General features: G+C 44.8%; 1 protein-coding gene across 1 annotated transcript; it reads left to right on the top strand.

The window, feature by feature from the left end:
* The first annotated feature begins 181 nt into the window (after positions 1 to 181).
* LOC127019721 (heat shock factor protein 3) lies at positions 182 to 15,724 on the top strand. The gene is made up of 13 exons (XM_050901900.1): positions 182 to 304; positions 1,833 to 1,941; positions 3,636 to 3,763; positions 6,565 to 6,689; positions 7,577 to 7,652; positions 8,387 to 8,448; positions 8,911 to 8,992; positions 9,277 to 9,410; positions 10,257 to 10,502; positions 12,425 to 12,530; positions 13,100 to 13,165; positions 14,334 to 14,400; positions 14,969 to 15,724. The coding sequence occupies exons 1-13, from the start codon at positions 182 to 184 to the stop codon at positions 15,298 to 15,300; spliced, it is 1,656 nt and encodes a 551-aa protein (XP_050757857.1). The 3' UTR covers positions 15,301 to 15,724.
* The last annotated feature ends 4,378 nt before the right edge of the window (positions 15,725 to 20,102 follow it).

Genomic DNA, 20,102 nt, shown 5'->3' with positions numbered 1-20,102 from the left:
GCCGCCGGGGGGGGGGGGGGGGGGGGGCGGGCGGGCGAGAGGGCGGGGCCGGGCGGCACGCACCAATGAGCGGGCTCTCCTGGGCGGGGGGGGCAACGCCCCGCGCAGCGTCACGGCCGCCGTTGGCCGCCCCGCCCTCCCCGGCCCGTTGCACGAGAGCGCGGCCCGGCCCGGCCCGAGGATGCGGGAAGGGTCGGCGCTGCCCGGCGCCCCCGGCGCCGCCGCCCCGGTGCCCGGCTTCCTGGCCAAGCTCTGGGCGCTGGTGGAGGACCCGCAGAGCGACGATGTCATCTGCTGGAGCAGGGTGAGGGCGGCCCGCGGGGCCCTGGCCCGGCCGGGCACCGCCGCCCGCGGGGGGGGGGGGGAAAGCCGGTGCCCGGCCGTGAGGGGCGGCACGAAGCGGGTGGCGGGCCGGGGAGGCCCCCGCGGAGGGCGCTGGGCGTCCCGGGGGGGGGATGGCGGGGGCGCTGGGCCGCGGCTGCGGGGCCCTGCGGGCAGGGCGGGGGGCGGCGGCCCCGCTGCGGGGAGCGGGACGTGGGGCGGGGGCGGCGGGGCCTGGCGGGCCGCGGGCGGCGGGCGGGGAGGGCCCCTTGTCTGTCCTGGGGAGCCGGCGGGTCGCGGCGGCCCGGCCCTGGGCAGCGGGCGCCCCCGAGGCGCTGGTTCGCATGCGTGGGAGGCGCGGGGGGTAACGGCGTGGGCTGCCGCCTTTAGCGGGGAGAGCCCCGCGGCGGGCGGGCACCGGCCGAAGGGTGGGCGAAACGGGCACGCGTGGAGGCGCGTCTGCTCGCGGGTGGAGGGCGCCTGAGCCGGGCAGCGCCCCGGTGGCCCCGCCGCAGGGGATGCCTGCCGCCGGCCCGGTGGCCACGCGTGACGGCTCGGAGTGGTCTGGCGCGGCGGAGCACATCTGAGTATTAAAATGTGGAATTACATGCAGTTAGCTCGAAGGGGTGGCGCTCAGTAGAGAAGACGCTTTGAGAAGTAATTAAGTTTTAATTTTTTTCTTCCCGAGCTTGGGAGGATGGGCCTTGTCGGTCCCGTGTGCCTGCAGGCGTGGGACGTTACGCGCATACACAGGCTGGCGAGACATCTGACACGCACACGGCGTTTGTTTGTGTCCCCTGTCATCTCTAAATCCGTAGGGTTTTCTCCGCTTTTTTCAGAGGTTTGGCCTTTACAGAGGCAAAGATGGAAAGAAACATAGTATTTTTTGTTCTCTTTGCGAACATAAAAATGTTCTCTTTGTGCATCGTAACAATCATGCAAAGACCTCCCCGGTTTCAGGAAGTTTGAATTTGAGAATATGCTAACCCTGAAACTGCTTGTGCCACAGTTACCCTTTTTCACCGCTGGGTTGTGTTGTCTGAACTTTTAGTAACTCTGCGGTGTTACTGGGTTATTTTTGGTGGTGACATAGCGCGTACAATGGAAGAATCCCGTCAGGAGATGGGCAGCTCCGAGCGAGGGAGGTGAAAGCCCTCTGGTGGCATTGATGCCGTTGTCCTTGGGCGGGATTTATGGGTCCTGCGGACCATGAGGGCAGCAGATATGCGGGGTTTTAGAACAATTTTTCTTTGGATTAAGATCAAAACTTCAGCGCTTTAAAAAAGCCCGCCATTCAATAGAAGTGTTCCATCTAACTCTCTTTTGGGATTCAAACTTTTTAGTACGGTCCCAAGTACTCAGAAGTGCTCACGCGGACAATTCCCTTCGCTCAGTGTTTTGCCCTTCCCTGCTGCAGGAACTGTCTCTGTCGATTTATGGTCTTGACTTATGAGCAACACCTTAGAAAACCTGTGCTTGTTCTCTGACTGTTACTTCTGCTCATTTCCTAGAATGGTGAGAACTTCTGCATTCTGGATGAGCAGAGGTTTGCCAAGGAGCTACTCCCCAAGTACTTCAAGCACAACAATATCTCCAGCTTCATACGACAGCTTAACATGTGTAAGCATCAGCTGTTCTTATGTATCCTTTCTGCCAAGTTCATTCCTACTTGGCATCGATTTGAATTTCTTTAAACAAACCAATTGGCTTGGCAGGTCTTTCATCCCTGAAAACCTGAATTCTGGTCTTGAGTTTGCTTCGCAAAAGAAGAGAATAACAGTAGAGCTTGGCTGAGTCTTTGTTTTCTGTGTTTCAGCTCCGAGTTCTTTTGAGCAACAACCATAAAAATATTGTTTCATGTGCTGGTGCCTAAAGCTTGGGTAGCATTCACTGGGCCCCAGTGGTAGTGTTAATGGTAATGGTGACAGCAAACTTAAGCGTACCTAGAGGAACAAAGGCCATATCTACACCCATGCATCTAGTACATGAAGAAAATTGCTGAGATCATGCCGTTGCCTGCATTGCTGTGTTGAAACAAGATTAGTCACGCTGATGGGTCGAGCCGGACTAAGTTTCTCATTATGTTTTCTGTGCTCGACTTGTGAGCGTCATGTAGCATCCATTATATAGCACATGTACAACTTGTACAGGCAAAGAAGCTGGAGTGAGGTGGTAATTCAAAGACATGGTACAATGTGCAGGGCTGCAACGCACAGCAGAAATAGTTGTTTTGCAGCAGATAGCTTATGGGCTGAGTGAAGGTACAAACGGCATAGAAGATGGCCGCCTTATTTAGAATTTCCATTTGGAGTAAGGGGGAGGAACTCTCTGTCCTTGCCTGGTAGGTTTGCCTGGTCTCTCTAGCTCATGCCTATTTAGATTTTGTTGGACATGAGAGAGAAAGCGTACATTTAGCCTCTTGACACAGGGTGGATGCTGCTGTTTGTGTCAAGTGTTGAGACTCCATCACGTGAGTGTCAAAGGATAACGCGAACAAACAATTGTCGGTTGCTTTGTAGCAAGGGTAAATGCCAAAATGCAAATATTCCTATGAAGACGTGCAATGCGACGGCAGCCTCCTTTTCCTGCTGGACCTATCCTAGCTTCGAGTAAAGTTTTCTAATGATAGCGCTGTTGGGGCGCAGTGCAACTGGAATACATTAACTATGTTAAAAACTTGAACGAGGAGAGATATGGATTGGTCTGTCAACTGTATTTTGCATCTACCCTGTGGTACGTAAAGCAGTGATGGAAATAGAGCTGGCAATGTCTTACTTCATGCAGGCAGTCTGGTCTGGAGAAAGTACTCTGCGTGCATGTATTTCACAGGCTGAGAACTCATTTCTCTTCTTTACTTTATTCTGTAGACCCTGGTGGTACATGACAGCGTTTGTTTTGATATGTAGTTGTCTGGGTTTGTAGGCATGAAAGGGAAGGTGCACCATTCCGGTGCTTCCACTGGGACAAGATTTTATTCAAGATGTCCTAATAAATCTCATTTCTAACTAACCTCTGTGATTATTTGGACATCACTGTCTTGCCTGCGGACACCAGCTGGCCTCTGCCACGCGTGCTGTTCGTACAGCCTGCAAGGTCGTTTGATGGTATTGTGGACGTGTTCTCTAGCTGTGAAGATCGGAGCAGTCAAATCACTGAGCACCAAACAAAAGCTACTTTGGCTGTTTTTCATAGCTTCTGCTCCCAGTAACTGTAGTGCTGTAGGTATTTCGGTAGCCTTGGGGTTTTCTTTAGCTATGTGGTCTAACAGTCAGCTTTGCACTGAACGAAATGGCTATGTTAATACCTCTCCACAGATGGTTTCAGGAAGGTGATTGCTCTGGAGAATGGTATGATTACAGCAGAGAAGAGCTCAGTCATTGAGTTCCAGCACCCTTTCTTCAAGCAAGGGAAGGCACATTTACTGGAAAACATCAAGCGCAAGGTACAGTCTAAGCATGTATTTGCTTCGCTTTTTTTGTTATGAAAAGTGGCTTATCAAGAGCATGTCTGGGGGTTTCAAACACTTTACAGCCAAAAAGTTCCATGGGAACCAAGGTTGTGCATCATGATGCAAGCCTTTGTAACTCCCTCCTGAATGCCAGGCTAATGCTTGGCTTGGCCTCCTCATGCCAGCTCTTAGACAAAACACACCCTGCTGTTGTTTAGCAACGCACTGGAGTAGGACCGCATTCTTCATAGCTATCAAACCTGAGCCCTTTTTCCACACAGAGTTCATATACCCGATTACAGCTTAGCATGGTCTTCAATTCTGCCAGCATAGCAGAGTTGGAAAGAGTCACAAAGTGAAAGAATTAAGAGAAAACACATTCCCATTTGGTGCTCATTGAAAATTAGCAAGGGCATCAGTAATCAGTTTATTTGGGTGAGTTTGCATAAATTACATTGTTCCTCCAAAAGTATGTTGCCACTAAGCTCCATCTTTATTAGCGCTTTCCAGTTTTCTTTTGTACCTTGTCTAACCCGTTTCTGCACAGATATTTATCCTCTGTTGGCACATTACAGCCCATAATATCCTGGCTGTCAGAGAAAGAGAGTATCATGATACATCATGTTGACATTTGAACTGCAGAATCTTTTCTTTAGAATGTCGTAATGTGGTAGCTACATTGCCCAAGTTAATAAAAGCGCAGGGTAGGCTTGAGAGTCACAATTGTGTTTTGATTGATTCTTCCCTGAGCTGTCTCTGCTCAGAATCACAATTGATTAAATATAGTTGTACAGTTGCTTCTCTGACTCAGGCCTGCGCTCTTCCCAGATGCTGTAATCGCTAGCTTGTCTTAGCTTGCACACCTTGCTTGCCGGTATGTTGGGGCAGTCAGCTGATGACGTTATGTGTGGCACCATGTATCCCAGGAGTGCTGCACTGGGTGGAGTACTCTAGATGGAAAGACAAAAGCTCTAGTTAGTGCCAAGGACATTCATATGAAACTATTGAACGGGTTGGTGAAACATAGTCTTTGTTGCACAGGAAATGTTAGTGATTTTTTGCAAAACGCCCATTAGTTTTTCTTGCTCTTTTACTGTCTGGAATGGAGTCGTATTTCGGTACTTGCTATAAACTGGATTTCAAGCCTCTAACAGGAATGCAAGTTTGAATGCAGGACTTCCTTTATTTACTCCCTTTTAGTGTTAGCTCTGCTGGTGTGCTTCAGTCTTGACACCCTTTTTATCTAGTTAGAGACTCTGAAGAGAGCAATTCCTCGCACTTGGGCAGAATGTTTTAGTTTGGCCCTTTTTTTTAGAGGCAGGCTGACTGCATTTGAAATTTCCACCTGCTGTCTGCATCTTTTGGGTGTCTTCCCCATGGAGAGGCGGTCTGCTGAAGAGAAATCAGACGGCCATGAATTTCATTTGGGATGCAGCTGGTGTACCTTAGCATAAGGTATTATCCGCAACAAATAACGAAGCATCGAAAAATGTAGACAGCGGGGAGAACTGTCAGGCCATTCAGTCCATCCTTTGTGACACTGGATTATGTTAAGAAAGTAGTTAGGTATTTCTGTGGAGTGATTACATAACTATTATGTTCTGTTTCATCATGAAGCGATGGGATCTTATTTTATAACACCGTAGGTCCCTTTCTGACCATCCCATTCTCCTTTGAAAAAAAGGGATCTGTGAGCCAACCTGCATGGAAGTTATCTAGCGCTTCAGCGGGCCAATCCCAGATGCTTTCACCTCCCCCTTGGAATTCAGTAGAATAATAAGAAAAATCATAGCATGCTGTAGGTTGGAAGGGACATCTGGTGGTTATCTGGTGCAACTCCATTTGGTTCAATTATGGTCAGTATTTGGCTAAATGATGCTTAAAATTATGCCCACAAAACCTGGACGTGTCATTCAGATGCGCGATGCACCAGACCTATCTTTTTCAAACTCCTGAATTGTATGTTAGCCATCAATGCCACCACCGCAGAGAGAGCGTTGCTGAAGGAGTTGGAAATTTTTGAATATGGAAGTGTGGGGAGGAGGGAGTGCGCTTGTTGCTTTCTGATGACTCTTCCACCATCGTTTGAAGAGGTGGCATTCATGGATTTGCTGTGGGCAGAAGAGCAGTTTGGACTCTGACCCTCTGGAGACAAGTCTCCATAATTTTGGAATGTCACTGAGCAGAGAGGTAACAGAGGAAACACCACTATGGGAATCTGCAATTCAGGTGGTGTGGGACAAATTTTCAAATTGAGTAGGGTGCACCTAATTAGACACCCTTCTCCCCTCTTCTCCCCCTCCTCCCCAGTAACTTAATGGAAATTTGTTGCTCTTGTGCTGGCAGATTTTACCCACACCTAAAAGGAATATGATCATCTTGTTCTTACTCCACTATCAATTCTGTTTTGTTTTTGGCTGGTGTCTTACTCTTTGACACTAGAGGGCAAGCTGTCACCACATCTGTCAGAGAGAACCCCCTAGGGAAGGCCATTTTCAGTCAGTGGTAGGTTTTTATCATGAATTACAATGGTGAATCTACTGTCTACATGTACAAGGTGCTAATCTCATGTTTTCAGTGACAGCTTGTTTTTTTCATACAGCGTAGACTGTACTAAGGACTGTCCTCTACAGCAGCTGCGGTGTTTTGTGATACGTAAGAATTATAGCGTTACCTAATCTTTTAATGGAGATTGTACCTGTTCTTCCACAGACTAACTACACTGTAGTTCCTGTAGAAAGGAGTATGCAAGGCACTGTTCGTAGTAAAGCCTGTGTAACCTGGTCCTATTTTAGGTATCTGCAGTAAGAACTGAGGATCTCAAGGTCTGTACGGAGGATTTGCACAAAGTACTCTCTGAAGTGCAGGAAATGAGAGAGCAGCAGAACAACATGGATGTCAGACTGGCTAACATGAAGAGGTAGACTCCGTCTGTTTCAGAGGCACTTATACATTGAATGTTGCTTGTATCTAATGGAGCTGGACTCTAAATGTGAGTTTCATTTGAACTGGAAACAGGTGAAGCTATTTTTTTTTTTGCTAAGAGTCCCCATTCCACCCCACACAACATTCTGAATGTTGTTTGTTTTTATAATTCACTTACAGACCAGAGATTAAGACTGGGAGTTCGTTGACTATCTTGAGATTTCATTTTGGTTGCCATCACCTGTGCTAGTTTTTTAGGACGATCAAAGCATTTCCTTTTCTAAACACAAAACAGGGTTAGATGCAGTGAGGGAGAATTGGTCTTTGGTTTTCTTTCTAATTGGAAGCGGACTTTGCACGTCCTCGTCTCTGTTCCCTCAGATCCTTTTTGTATAGGCACTGGTAATTCATTCAGATCATTGGTATGCAAGCAGGTATCAACCAAAGTTCAGGAGACACCTTCACTCCACTCCCTCTGTTCCTTTAAAAAAACCCAACCAAATAAACAAGCAAACACCTCAAACACAAACTTTGAAACTGTTCTGAGGTGGTCTGTGTTACACTCAGCCTGTTTCCAAACACCAAGTCTTTATTCTAAGGCTCAGAGGCTTTGAAGGAATACCTCAGATCAAGATTATTGGGGGAGCAGCAGAGGATGAGGATGTCCTTATTAGTAAGTGTTTGGTCCTGCCTGATGGAAAATTGAGTTAATTTAGCCCAGAGTTTATACTAGTGGATCAGATTAACTGACGGTTAGTTATCCACAGAAGGAATGTTGCCATTGGTCCTGCAAGGTACTGTGAAAGTTTGAAAGCTGTAAAACAAAAGCATATAAAGTAAACTCTGTTCATCCTCTGTCTTCTGATTTATTCTGCATTGCAGAGAAAATAAGGCCCTGTGGAAAGAAGTGGCAGTTCTAAGGCAGAAGCACAGTCAACAACAGAAGCTGCTGTCTAAGGTACCATTGCAGCATCTTCAGTGCTACCATCCTTATTCCTGCCTCTGTGATACTTGACGGCATTCTTTGCTTATGTAGAATGACAAATGACACAGAGCTGAACAGGCTATATTAATACAGCATAAAGAAAATGTTCACAGTTCCTGAGTGTCCCAGAAGTAGCACAGCAAAGAACCACGAGCAAAATACTAAGGAGAAGTCGTAGTGAAAAGCATTTCAATGTCTTTGAAATCTCAGTGAATCTTATTTGGAGAGAAATCAGTAAATCAAGCTGACCTGGGGTAAACGTGGGGCTGGAGGCAGTGCATGGTAACAGGAGCCTAAAACAAGAGATTGCAGGCACATGGAATGGAGTCTGTGAAAGATCTTGGACCAAGACAGACTTAGACCAGTCAAGAAGTCAACCTGGAACCCAGAAACTATAGGAGCTTCTGCACTGGAACAAATTTTCTCTGGTTTATCCCTCAGCTGTTTCTGGTCTGGAATCCTCTAGTGACTTGCGGTGTTATATTATATTTAAAAAAACCCCAACTGTCCAAGCGGGATAATTTTTCAATGCCATTTGTAACTATCATTTTGGTTTTTAAGACATGAACACAAATGGATTTTTAATCTACCTATTAATTTTGATCATGTAACTACATAATTTTGTAGTAAAATCTGCATTAATAATTTAATGTTAGGATTGCTGTGCTGACCTCTTGTTTTTGTTTTTTTTTGTTTTTCCTTTTTAGATTCTTCAATTTATACTAAGTTTGATGCGAGGAAATTATATTGTTGGGGTCAAAAGAAAAAGGTAATTACTGGATAGGTCACAAATCAGTGACAGATGTGAATCATAGGGATAAATCAGCTTCTAGAAGCAAGATACTTTTAAAGTGTATGAAGAATACTTTTATCGCTTGTATATTCAAACTTGAGAAAGCTGATGGAAGTTGACTGAAGCATGAAATAAAGATTTCCTCTTATCACTACAAAAATGGGTGGGAGGAGAATATACTATACATTTTAAATTTCAAAGGGCACAGTTATCAGAAATGGTAACTCTTTCAAAATGTGCAGATGTGACTGACTTACTCAAAGCAAAAAGCATGTGTAGAAATGCAACCTGTCTGCAGTACACTTACTAAAAAAACATTTCCAAAAGGCAGTTTTCTTAGAAGTGGAAGAATGACTGTTTTTAACATTACTGCACGTATTTGGCATTGCTACAGCTTTTTACTGCGGAATTATATACTAAAGCCGTATTTTGTCTCAGGTCTCTAACGGATGCTGCAGGTGCTTCACCTTCCAAATACAGTCGTCAGTATGTTCGCATACCCGTGGAGAGTGGCCAAGCAGTAAGTCTTCCCGGGGAAAGAGACAATGGGTTGGACAGGATGATACACAATGATCTCGAAGTCTTCCTTATAACTATTAATACCCTAATCTTATAATCGAATGCACTCCGTTTTGACATGGGCAGCTTTAAAGCATCGCTCTGTCTGTAAAATCATGCAAATCAGTACAACTAGTCAAAGATGAAATCTGAACAGGAAAGAGAAGCTGCAAGAAGAATGGAGCTTCAACATCAAAAAAAAGTCAGACCTTTTGGTTTACTCATTCTATTTGCTGTATCCTGCAGATGGCTTTTTCTGAACATAATGCAGATGATGAGGATGGAAATGGTACAGGTCTCATCATTCGAGATATCACTGATACCCTGGAAAATGCCACCGATGGTCTCCTTGCTGTGGCACACACAAGTGGCAGAGCCAGGTATGTTTAAAGGATGTGCAAGTATTTATGCTTTGGTTGTTATCTAGGTAGTTATGTTAGTGTAACTGATCCATATGAATTCTGGGAAACAGCCTCTCTGAATTTTTACTCTATTTGTGCACGAGAGGCCTGTTTGTAGGCTGTCTTTTTTACAGCATGTAGCATTGGTCGTGGTCAGCAAAGCTTTTTAAGAGCTCATGTCTCTTCAGGAGTGCCTGAAGGCCTATCGAGCTGATTGGCACTTGAAGTTTAATTCGCTGAGGCTTTTCTGTCTATTCAACAAATAAGCACATACTTAACACTTCGACTGAACAGGGACCTGAATGCATATATAGGTTACTAATAAACAATCCAAAATGTATATAGGTATAAACAAACCAAGATGTATATAGTTTTATCTCCAGTTTCAGTACTACTCTCGCTAATATTATGCTAAGCATAACTGAAGGGAAGACATTCTTTTGTGTGGCATCAGATTCTTGTGAAAACCCATTTAGTTGTTAACATCCAGAGTGAAATATGGACCAATTTGGAATCTTGTCTTTCCAGAGACACAATGTTAGGAGTTTCCCTCCTGCCTAATTTCCATATACTATTTTGCCACTTTTGGCCTGGCAAAATGGGGTGTTTTGCTCTGATACATGCTATCTGTATAAGCTGTAAAAAGAGATCCTTCATCTGCCTTTAGGAAGGCACTATTCTTCTTTTTCTAAAGATCAGTTGGTTGTTTGGACCCTTGACTGCCTTGACCTTCTTTGGTCAGATTTGAGATATTAAACTTGAAATGAGTAGCAATACAGTTGATGAATTCTCCTGTGTGTTGTTTCTCTTTGGGTGATATTTTAGAGAGACACAGGCAGCTCTGGATCCTGGCTTACCTATTTGTCAAGTATCGCAGCCAAATGAGTTAAATTGTGCAGAGGCTATCCCACCAGTTCATATAAATGATGTCAGCAAATCCAGTGAAATAGAAAATGTTGCTGTGGAACTCCATACTGCACAACCTAGTGCTCCAGAAGACCCCGTGTCAGTGATTGACTCCATCTTGAATGAGAACAACTCTGGAAACCAAAATGATCCTTTACTGGACAGGTATTAACTTGTTCCTGGAAACTGTTATGCTGTCATCATCTTGTGGGGTCCTGTCAAAGTTTTAGAGGAGGTGTTTAGCAGAACATAGTGAATTCGCTTTTTAAATGTCGTTGATGAACTGAATTTTCTGCCCCTTTGTTAGCAGGTCTTGAAAAAGGCAAGTGTTAGCATCATACGCTAAAAGCAGGGCAAGTTCATCTGTCACATCTCTGATGATGAGTGTGCCTGACTTATGATGTGTCAGTCTGAGGATTGGTGAGGTCAGTCTGTCACATCAGCCCTTGTATCGCCAGCTACTGGCAGTGCCAAACAGCAGATCAAGGGTAGTGATTTCAGGAGGGCACCACGTGCTGCTTTGTTTCTGAGAACTGGGTATGGATTTGTACAGTGGTAGTCTGATGTTGTTTCGCTGTTGCTTCCTTTCTTTGCCCCTCGTTTTCACAAAGGTTCGTTTCCCTTGTGCATTGTCAGACCAGACTCACTCCTGGGATCACAATCATGGGGGCTGTGGTTTCACTCACCAGCTCTGCACTGGTCCCTGAGCTTTATCAGTGCCGTCATTTGTGTGGCTGCAGGGTGAGCTGGATCAAGGAACAAACTTTAGTTCTTTCTCCTGACGGCTGTTCTGCTGTGGTTAACTTCAAGTAGGAAGTACTGAGATGATGTATCACAGCACTCAGTGTAAACTGAAGGCCCTGTAATGTCATGGAATCATAGAATGGTTTGGGTTGGAAGGGACCTTAAAGATCATCTCATTCCAACCCCCCTGCCATGGGCAGGGACACCTTCCACTAGACCAGGCTGCTCAAAGCCCCATCCAGCCTGGCCTTGAGCACTTCCAGGGATGGGGCATCCACAGCCTCTCTGGGCAACCTGTGCCAGTGCCTCACCACCCTCACAGTGAAGAACTTCTTCCTCACATCTAATCTAAACCTACCCTCTTTCAGTTTAAAGCCATTACCCCTTGTCCTATCGCTACATGCCCTTGTAAAAAGTCCCTCTCCAGCTTTCTTGCAGGGCCCCTTTACGTATTGGAAGGCTGCAGTAAGGTCTCCCCGGAGCCTTCTCTTCTCCAGGCTGAACAACCCCAACTCTCTCAGCCTGTCTTCGTAGGAGAGGTGCTCCAGCCTTCTTATCATCTTTATGGCCCTCCTCTGGACTCGCTCCAACAGGTCCATGTCCTTCTTATGTTGGGGGCCCCAGAGCTGAACGTGATGCTCCAACGGGGATCTCACGAGAGCAGAGTGCCTCATTGGCACTGCAAAATGTGGGGCAATGCCTCGGAACTGTCTGTTGCTTGTAGCTAAGTATTCCAGCGTAGCAGGTAGCTTGCAGCACAGTGAGAAGCTCAGTACTGGCGCCCTGTGCACAGCTTCCTTTCCACTTCATTCACTGTCCCTCGTATCCTGCCCACTGTCCTTGGAAACATGTACAATTTGGCAACAATCTGATGTTTCAAAATAGGTAGTGTTTCTTCAGATCAGATTATTTCCAGCCCTTTGCTTATCATTTTTTGTCCCTGGGTGAAAGCCATCAGACCTTAGTTTAAACAGATATTGGTATATAGGCTGGGATCTGAGAACATTCAAAAGATACTAAAATGAAGGAGGAAGTAGGTATGGAAGGAGGAACTGCTTTTTTATATGGTAGCTATTATTATACTTGCTGGTCAGATAGTCTTCCTTGTACCTGTCCTTCAAAGAGTTGGACCGTGAAAAGTGATACAGGAATGCGGTTTCTTTCATTTGGCAACAAGCTGTTGTGGATTGTGAGCAACCTAGCCTGGCTCTCATCTTGCCCCACAGCTGTAGTAACTGAGAGGTTAGCAGGTCATTTCTAAGAGTTTTTCCTGCCTTGTGGTGCAAAAGAAGGCCCTAACTGCCAACTGTTTCTTACGGTAGTGTATCGTTTTGTCTTTTTAGAGAAGAAATTCAGGATTTTCTTAATTGCATTGATGCCAGCCTTGAAGAGCTTCAAGCAATGTTATCTGGGAAGCAGTATAACTTTGGTTCTGAAGCTTTCAGCGATGTGAGTGTCTTTTCATTTTTTCTGATTTCTGAAAAATACTGATTAGGTTCCATCATGAAATTTTACTGTTTTATTCCATGTTGTAATGGGCAAGAGGAGGTAAAATCCTGAAAAGCAAATAGTTATGGATAGAATGATACATAGTCGTTCTAGGAGTCTAACAATGTACAAGGTAACATCGAAAGCCTTTTTCAGTTCATATAGTATTTCTGTTACACATAACTCAAGGGGGAAGATAAAGAGGAAAAAATTGGACTCTCTTCTCCTTCTCAAGCCTTTGTCACATATCATCACATCCTGATTATGTGTTTGATTATGCATTCTGATGTGGAATCAAACTCAGCCATATACCTGGAATCACTGGGAAATATGGGGTCCTTTTCTTCTCCTGTGACCTCAGTTTACTGCCACAGGTTGAAAATGTATTGCTGTAGGCCTGTGGAGGAGCCACCTTCCCTGTGCTTTAGTGTATAGAGCGGTGTGCTGGATCGTGCTGTCCTTTCAGGAGTTCTCTGAAGTTTTGTTTTAAGAATGTTGTTATATGACATACAGTCTATTTTTATTTTCAGACACTTAATCCTGAGCTGCCAGCCCTGGATATGAGCTTGATGGAAACTTCCCCGGGTATGGAAAATGTAAGAGTAAGAGTTGCTTCTATGATGGGGAGGGTTAATACGATGTTGAGAGCAATTTTGAGTGAGGCAGTTTGGGGGTAGGGGCTGGATTGGTAGCACAGGATGAAACTGCCTTTTTATCTAGTCCTGCTGACTTAATGTTTTCAGTTGTCACTGTTGGCATATATGAATTTAAGAGGATTCTCAAGATAATTTCAAGTCTTATGTTCCTAGCTGCAGTAATACACTCAGTAGGCTGATTTAAACTGTCACTTTGCTTTGAATAACATGTTCTTTGCTTTCTGAATACGCCTGAGAACATAAGGAAGAGGGAAACAAACTGGTCTCTGTTGAATCAGCTGTCTGTATTGAGGAATTTTTTTTTTTCCTATCTATTGCTTCTGTACCTTCTGTTTAGAATGAGGAGGGTAGAAAATCTTGGGGTTTTTTGTCTAAGTGTGTGAGAACAGTTCCTTGGCTCGTTTCTCCTAGCCTCAGGGATTCCAATGATGTCTTTTAGCCAAGTAATAACTAGGTCTGGGGTTATAGTTCAGATGAGATTGTATGTCTTCGGTCTGTCTGAAGACTGAAGGAAAAGTACTAAATGAGAAATATAATGCAATATACTGTATTTATTCTGAACGTGGCTGTATGGAATTTCCTCAGAGGACATACAAAAGTTCAGTGCAAATTTACTTCTCTTAGTCCAGTTCCTAAAATCGACTCATGTTAAAAAAAAAACTTGCAAGTGTCATTTATTTTGTGGTCCTGAAATAATATTTAGACTAGGACTTCCCAGTCATAAGAGCTTAGACCACAACTGAGGTAAAATGCAGCTGTGTTCAAGCAGTGCTTGCAAAATTTAATTGTATTGATGAAATCATGTTTAACAGTGTTGTTCCAACAAGGCAGACTATAATAAAGCTTCTGGTTTGGAAGGTAAAATAAATATTTGCTAGTCAGAAGCTTGTTTGGCTTTAGTAAGTTAAGTCTGTCTGTATTTCACCGTGCCTTCTTCTGAGAGCTCCTGTTTCCTGGCCCTCATGTGTGACAATGGGCTCATTGGTCAACAGTTTCATTTCTCTTCCCTCCTCCTTTCACCTTTAGTTTTGTTAACCAGTCAGTGAAGACTTGGATTTTGTTGTTGTTGTTAAGCGTTGTGTTTTAGTCTCTGTCCGTTTTGCTTCAGATTGCGAACTTGGCAGAGAGCACTGAAGATCTGGGAGCGAGTGAGAGAGAAACAGCAGGAAGCAAAGGTGGGCAGGAAGGAACACTGAGAGCTGTGACAGTTCCAAACTCTTCCAAAACCGTGTGTTGAAAGGGAATTTCTGTAGCCTGTAATATGGTTTGGTCTGGGCTTAAAATTTTTGTGAAGACTGGAATGTTTCACTGATCTTGATGAAGCTGTGCCTCAGTCAAGAGGCCCCATCCTATGCCCCATGTTGGTGTTAACCGTTTCCTTTTTCTTGTACGTGACAGTGTCACAATAGGGAGCAGAACTGCAAATGTCCTTGTGGAAGTATCTCCTGTATGGGCTGCAACCCCCACAAATGCAGTGCCACTCATTTTACTACTTCAGTGCTGCCATTGCATGCCGCGTGTACTAGGGGGGCTTGAAGTGTGCTTCAGATGCTGATCTGAACAGACACAGGAGCCTTAGCTCCCCTCTTGCAGCTGTGGACGTAGTCTGTCAGAGCTCAGCTGTATGGTTTTCTTTAGGGAACCAGGTTTTGAAGCAGCCTCTCCAGTTTTCCTTGTCTTGAATAAGAGCCTTCACTTACGTGACAGAGGAGCCTGGAGTTTAAACTGTTTGTTTTCCCTCAGATATGCAGCTGATACAGTACAGGGCCAATCCTCTGCTTTCATTATTTGAAGAGCTACCTTCAAGTGAAGCTGCAGGGAGGACAGAGGACCCAAGAGACCTTCTGCTGCCTCCCCCGGAGGAGAAACCTGCTCTTCATCCGCCGTCAGGTAGCGGAACTGCCTTGCCTCTAACAGCTCCAGCAAGCCAGGCTGAGCCTCTGGATGCTCTAGGCATGGGTGATCCACCTCTCCTCTCGGAAGACGGGAATGGAGAGTATAAACTGTTTCCACTCTTGCTCCTCAGTCCTGTTGCTAACTTCATAGAAGAGGCCTCTGAGATAGAAACTTCTTGAACGCACATAACATCTGTAGCTGGCTTAGTGGTGTGAAATAGACAACAAAGAAATGGATCAGTGAGAAGTTTGACCTCTCTCCTCACCTGCCTCCTGGGTGTCATACTCTGCATAGACAAAAGAATGTTCTCTTTCTACAAGCAAAGAGCACATCTGGAAAAACTGAAAACAAGCTCAAAACAAGAGCTGGTGGGAGTGAAGGCACTGGGCGAAGGGGAAGAACAACCTCCCTGTAAACATACCGCAATGTATTCCGTAACTTTTTATCTGGTATCCTTGTTGCAAGAGGAAATCTGTTTGTATCCTGTTTGTAAAGTTTGGCTGGGTTTTTTTGTTGTTTTCTTTTTTTTTATTAGCTGGATAGTAATGTGGTGTGTAAAATTTTAAACATGGGTTTTACTCTTTCTGAGAGCCTGTTTCAATAAGTGGCTTGTCTACTGTTTGGAATTAAGATTTTTTTTTTTTTTTTAATTTTTTTTTTAATTTGAGATTTCTCTTTTGATAGTTTGTGGCTACAATTGTTTGCATCTGCTTAGATCACTTTCGTACTCCTAGATTTGCTCCTAGGTACAGGGAACATTTTTCCTATGGAAAATTACATTTTAACTGTGGAATATTACTTTTTAACATGCTAACACACATCCATTGCCACGGATTGTAGGTGTTGTGGTAGGAAGTGCTTGCCACCCTGCGTAATGCTGATTTCTCATGCACATTGCATGGCAGTTCTTCTAGGGTAACTTGCACCTAGCTCACAGGTCATGTGTCCTCAGAAATTTTGAGTAGAACTGATTCACGTCTAGCAAAGTCCAGCAGCTGCCCTTAAAATGAGGGGTAAAAAAAAAAAAAAAAAAAGAGTCGTGGGGTAACTTGCATTGACATAGGACATTACATTAAGATTTCTCTTCTGCTTGCAGTAGCTACTTGTTTACCTGACCCTATATGAATACTGGACTTCTTGCTGCATTTTCTGCTTGTGGAATCTTAAAGCTAAATTAACTAGATGCATTTGAGGCCTTTGACAGCGAATTACAAGAACTAGTGTCTGCCTAATCAAAAAATCTTTCCCCAAAATTCCTTTCTACGCTGTTTTCCTAACTTCTTTGAGCAGCTGTAATGTAGCCATCAGCCCCTGGTGTCAGTGGAATAGCAAGTTCTCCTTCACTAATACCAAGTTTGTAGCACTCGACCACTAGCCCACGCAAACCTGAAACTTGCTGCAGCGATACAAAACTGTTGGGGCTAGAAGAGGCCTGGAGGCAGGTAGAAAACCTGTTGTGATATCACGTGATATTTCCTACCAGCGCCATTACTTTTCAGTTTTAGGAATTCAGGCTACCTACAGGCTTTGTTTTCTCCGAAGTTTCTGAACGAATAAGTTTTGAGTTCTTTTATATTCAAGAAGCCAAGGTAATTTGATATTCTGAAGCCTACTAGATAATGCATGTTATCTATGCTGGCCTTAATTGGATTTGTGCTTCATTGTCAAATCTTTTGAGTTGCAGAGGAGGATCTTGCTACTGAGTGTGTGTATATGTGTAATGCCTTCACAGTGTCATTTTATTCCCATGCTTCTGTAACCGTTCTTTACCTCGTAACCCTTCATGTTTGTATCTTTTGAATTGCCTTTTGTCAAGTACGTCTTATTTTAGCCTTTTCTAGTCTTTCTTTTGCTTACTTCTTGAGACAAAGGGCTGAATAGTCTCAAGGTTTTGTGAGCTAAAGGGAGAGGGGGAAATGAGTGAATTGCGTATCTGTCTTGGGTTCTGTTTTTTTGTTTGTTTGTTTGTTTTTTTAATTTCTTCCCACAGGCCTCAATTTTGCCAAGAGTGAAACAGTAAAAACCAGACTTTTCTTCTGTGCTGTTTTGACAGCACAGTGCAGACAAGAAAGTTCTTTGAGAGGCTGGTCTTCTGTAACTCCGCTTCCTGAACAGGCTAGACTAAAGTGTAGTTCCTGTTATGGATTACTGTCGTGTTCTTCCATCATGGAGTCCTCTGATCTCAGTGCATCTCACCATCAGATATTTGATCTGATTGCATAGTAGTTTTTTAATACACCTTCTCTCTTAAGAAGTTAAGAAACCAAGGCTTAAGAAAACTGCAAATAAAAACGTGCGCATCTGTGTCTGGTTTATGTACTGGTCTAGGAAAAGTGTTTTTTATGCAAGTTTACGAAGAAAGATTGCAATGGAAATGGGAAGGCTGAATAGCGAGAACAACCCACATGCTGAAGTAATTAAACTCAAGAATTGCAAAACCATTACTGTGTTTCTTGTACATTCTTTTTGTGTATGTTCCTGTGTGTGCCAATACTTCCCAAACCTGTTTACTGAATTTTCTAGAAAGGACAGCTCTGATGCTCTCCGGGGGATCTCTTATGCAGCTGCTGTTGCTTCAAAAATAACTGAAATGCTAAGGTTAGCCTGGCACCTGTGTTCAGAGCTGTCAGCCTGAGAAAGAAGGAAGCTTATGTTTATCATTAACCCATATTCAACATAACATGGAATCAAAGCCTGTGGGAATGGGACTGACCGCCAGTGACAGTGTAGGGCTTTGGGCAGTTATTCATTGCCTATATGTGGGTAGCTTGCTGGGAGCCAGCCTTCACATCTAAGCAGTGAGGGGACCTGATACTGTTTTTTCATAGGTGGTGATGTGAAAGCTCAAAACACTGGGTTGGGTGCTGGTGAGAAATGGGCTTGCGGTGGAAAGCTCCCCAGTTCACAACCGAAAGTCACGATGGATCGCGTGCTGTAAAATGGCAACTTCAGGAACCTGTTGTACGAACAAGCGCTGTTGTAAAGATCACCACTGGGCCCCAAGCTCAGCAAAACAAATGCTACTGCTGTTTCAAAGGAGCAAGTATCCTTGAATCCTCTTCTGTTACTCAGAGGAGCAAAGGTATCCGCTGAGTAACATAAGAGGTCTATGTAAACACAAATCAACTGAAGTGAATCCATGGGAAGTGAAAGGGAAAGTAAGATGAAAGACAGGACAAAAACAATTGGGACAAAGTTAATGGAAAACTCTGGATGCCCTCAGCTGCACTGCCAAGGTGCAGGAACCATCTGTCCCCTCTAACAATCCAGAGCAGTCAGTGGGGCTCCGTGCGAAAGTCCTGGAGGATGAAATGGCATTGAGTTGGTAAGAGTCCAGAAGTTTTTGGGATACTCAGTTCCTCTGTTACCTGTTGAAAAAAAGATTAACAAAAGCTTTTCATTAGTAGTTATCTTTGTTCCCAGAGCTGGAGTATTTTCCTTCATGGGAGCACTCAATATACTCACTCACCTTCCCCCCCCGCTCCATTTCTCCATCTCCCCCTATCTTCTCTACAATAAACAGAGAAACTTTACATTTTAGCTTAAATCAGCAGTTGGTATATTTATGCATAGACACTTACCATCTTCTCTTTCCTGTCCTTTAAAAGGAAGGTGTTAGCACCTTAAGACCATGTATCATACAGGGTTAACTTGCATTCACTAGACTACAGCTGTTAAGGTTGGTTATCAGACAGGTCTAGTACTTATCTATGCCTTCTTCCTTTAACGTTACTTCTGTTCTGATTTCTAGATTCATTCTGTTACTTATGTGTTTGTTTAAAAAAGAAAAAACATTACTGAAATCAACAATTCTATTCTAGAGCCATTGCCCTAGTTTCTCCTCTGGTTTTTCGCCAGTAAGTTTCAACCATGGTCTGCAATTCTCCCTGGATGTAGTCTCACACAGAGACAGCGTGACAGGTTGCCCAGGGTCCCTGTTGCTTGTTTGTAACTCGTGGTCCCACGCTTCGGGATCCCAGCCTCAGCCTTGTACCTGCTGCCACGACCGCGGCTGCCCCCCCCGCGGGCACAGCAGCTCTCGGCTCTTTCATCAGTTCCTCTCGTTGCTGGGGTACCCACGCCAGCTCTTCCTGTAGCTCAGTCTTTTGTAACTCTCTGCCTGGTCAAAACTTCCCAGCACTCTTTGGAAAGCGTGTTAATAACAACCAACTACAATGTAAATTCTTCTGGGTTTTTTTTACCGCCCTTTCCTTTTCCTTTTGGAGACGAGTTAGTATTTCAGCTGGGATGGGACACCCAGATGACTCTTTTCCTGTTTGCCAACTCACGGGGCAGTCACTCAGCCCAAGGACTGCGCAAGTGGCCCCGTGCCTGCATCGGGGCCAGCCGGGCACCCGCCCTGTCCTCGCCTCCCCGTCCTTTCCCAAAAAGCCATTTCTCACTGGGGCTCTGCCAGCGCGTGCACCAGCGCAAGTGTTCTTTATAGACTCCAGTAAAAACGGCCCTCATCTCCATGAGGTATTGATTAAAACTTTTACTGGAGATATAACATGAGAAGGAAACAGGGAACAGCAAAGATGATAACCTTAGCATCAGGCAGACCTCTGATCCAGGCGTGGCACACTGTGCAGAGCCCGTGCCAAGGTTAACTGGCACTGTGGGCTTTACAGTTTTTGTAGGATTTTCCTAGAAGTAAAGAACTCTATTCATCATTTCCACTGCCAAGGAAAAGGTTGTTTATACGAAAACGTGCTGCTCTGCTTCAAGATAAGGACAAGGACACGGCAGTGGCGGTGGCGCTGGGAGCCACGGACAGACTCCTCCGTTACGATGAGCCGGCCAAGTCTGCCTGCAGCCAAGTGGTGTCTGCAGCACAGCAGAGGCCCGGCGGATCACTAACCCCTCGACGTACAACAGCCTGCTGGTAGGACTACTGTGCCGCTGCAACTTGATGCGTAACAAGTTCGTGTTAATCACGACCACGGTTGCTTCACTATAACGCAAGTTTCCTTCCTCCTCC

The sequence above is a fragment of the Gymnogyps californianus genome, chromosome 9, assembly GCF_018139145.2.
Source record: "Gymnogyps californianus isolate 813 chromosome 9, ASM1813914v2, whole genome shotgun sequence".
Lineage (NCBI taxonomy): Eukaryota > Metazoa > Chordata > Aves > Accipitriformes > Cathartidae > Gymnogyps > Gymnogyps californianus.
Note: the sequence above shows the minus strand (reverse complement) of the source record. Positions and strands in the feature narration are given on the sequence as shown.

Excerpts from the sequence above, each read along its gene's own strand:
- LOC127019721 (XM_050901900.1), top strand. The coding sequence starts at position 182 with ATGCGGGAAGGGTCGGCGCTGCCCGGCGCCCCCGGCGCCGCCGCCCCG. Across the intron at positions 12,531-13,099 it reads GTTCTGAAGCTTTCAGCGAT|ACACTTAATCCTGAGCTGCC; the intron begins GTGAGTGTCTTT and ends TTTTATTTTCAG. Across the intron at positions 14,401-14,968 it reads AGAAACAGCAGGAAGCAAAG|ATATGCAGCTGATACAGTAC; the intron begins GTGGGCAGGAAG and ends GTTTTCCCTCAG.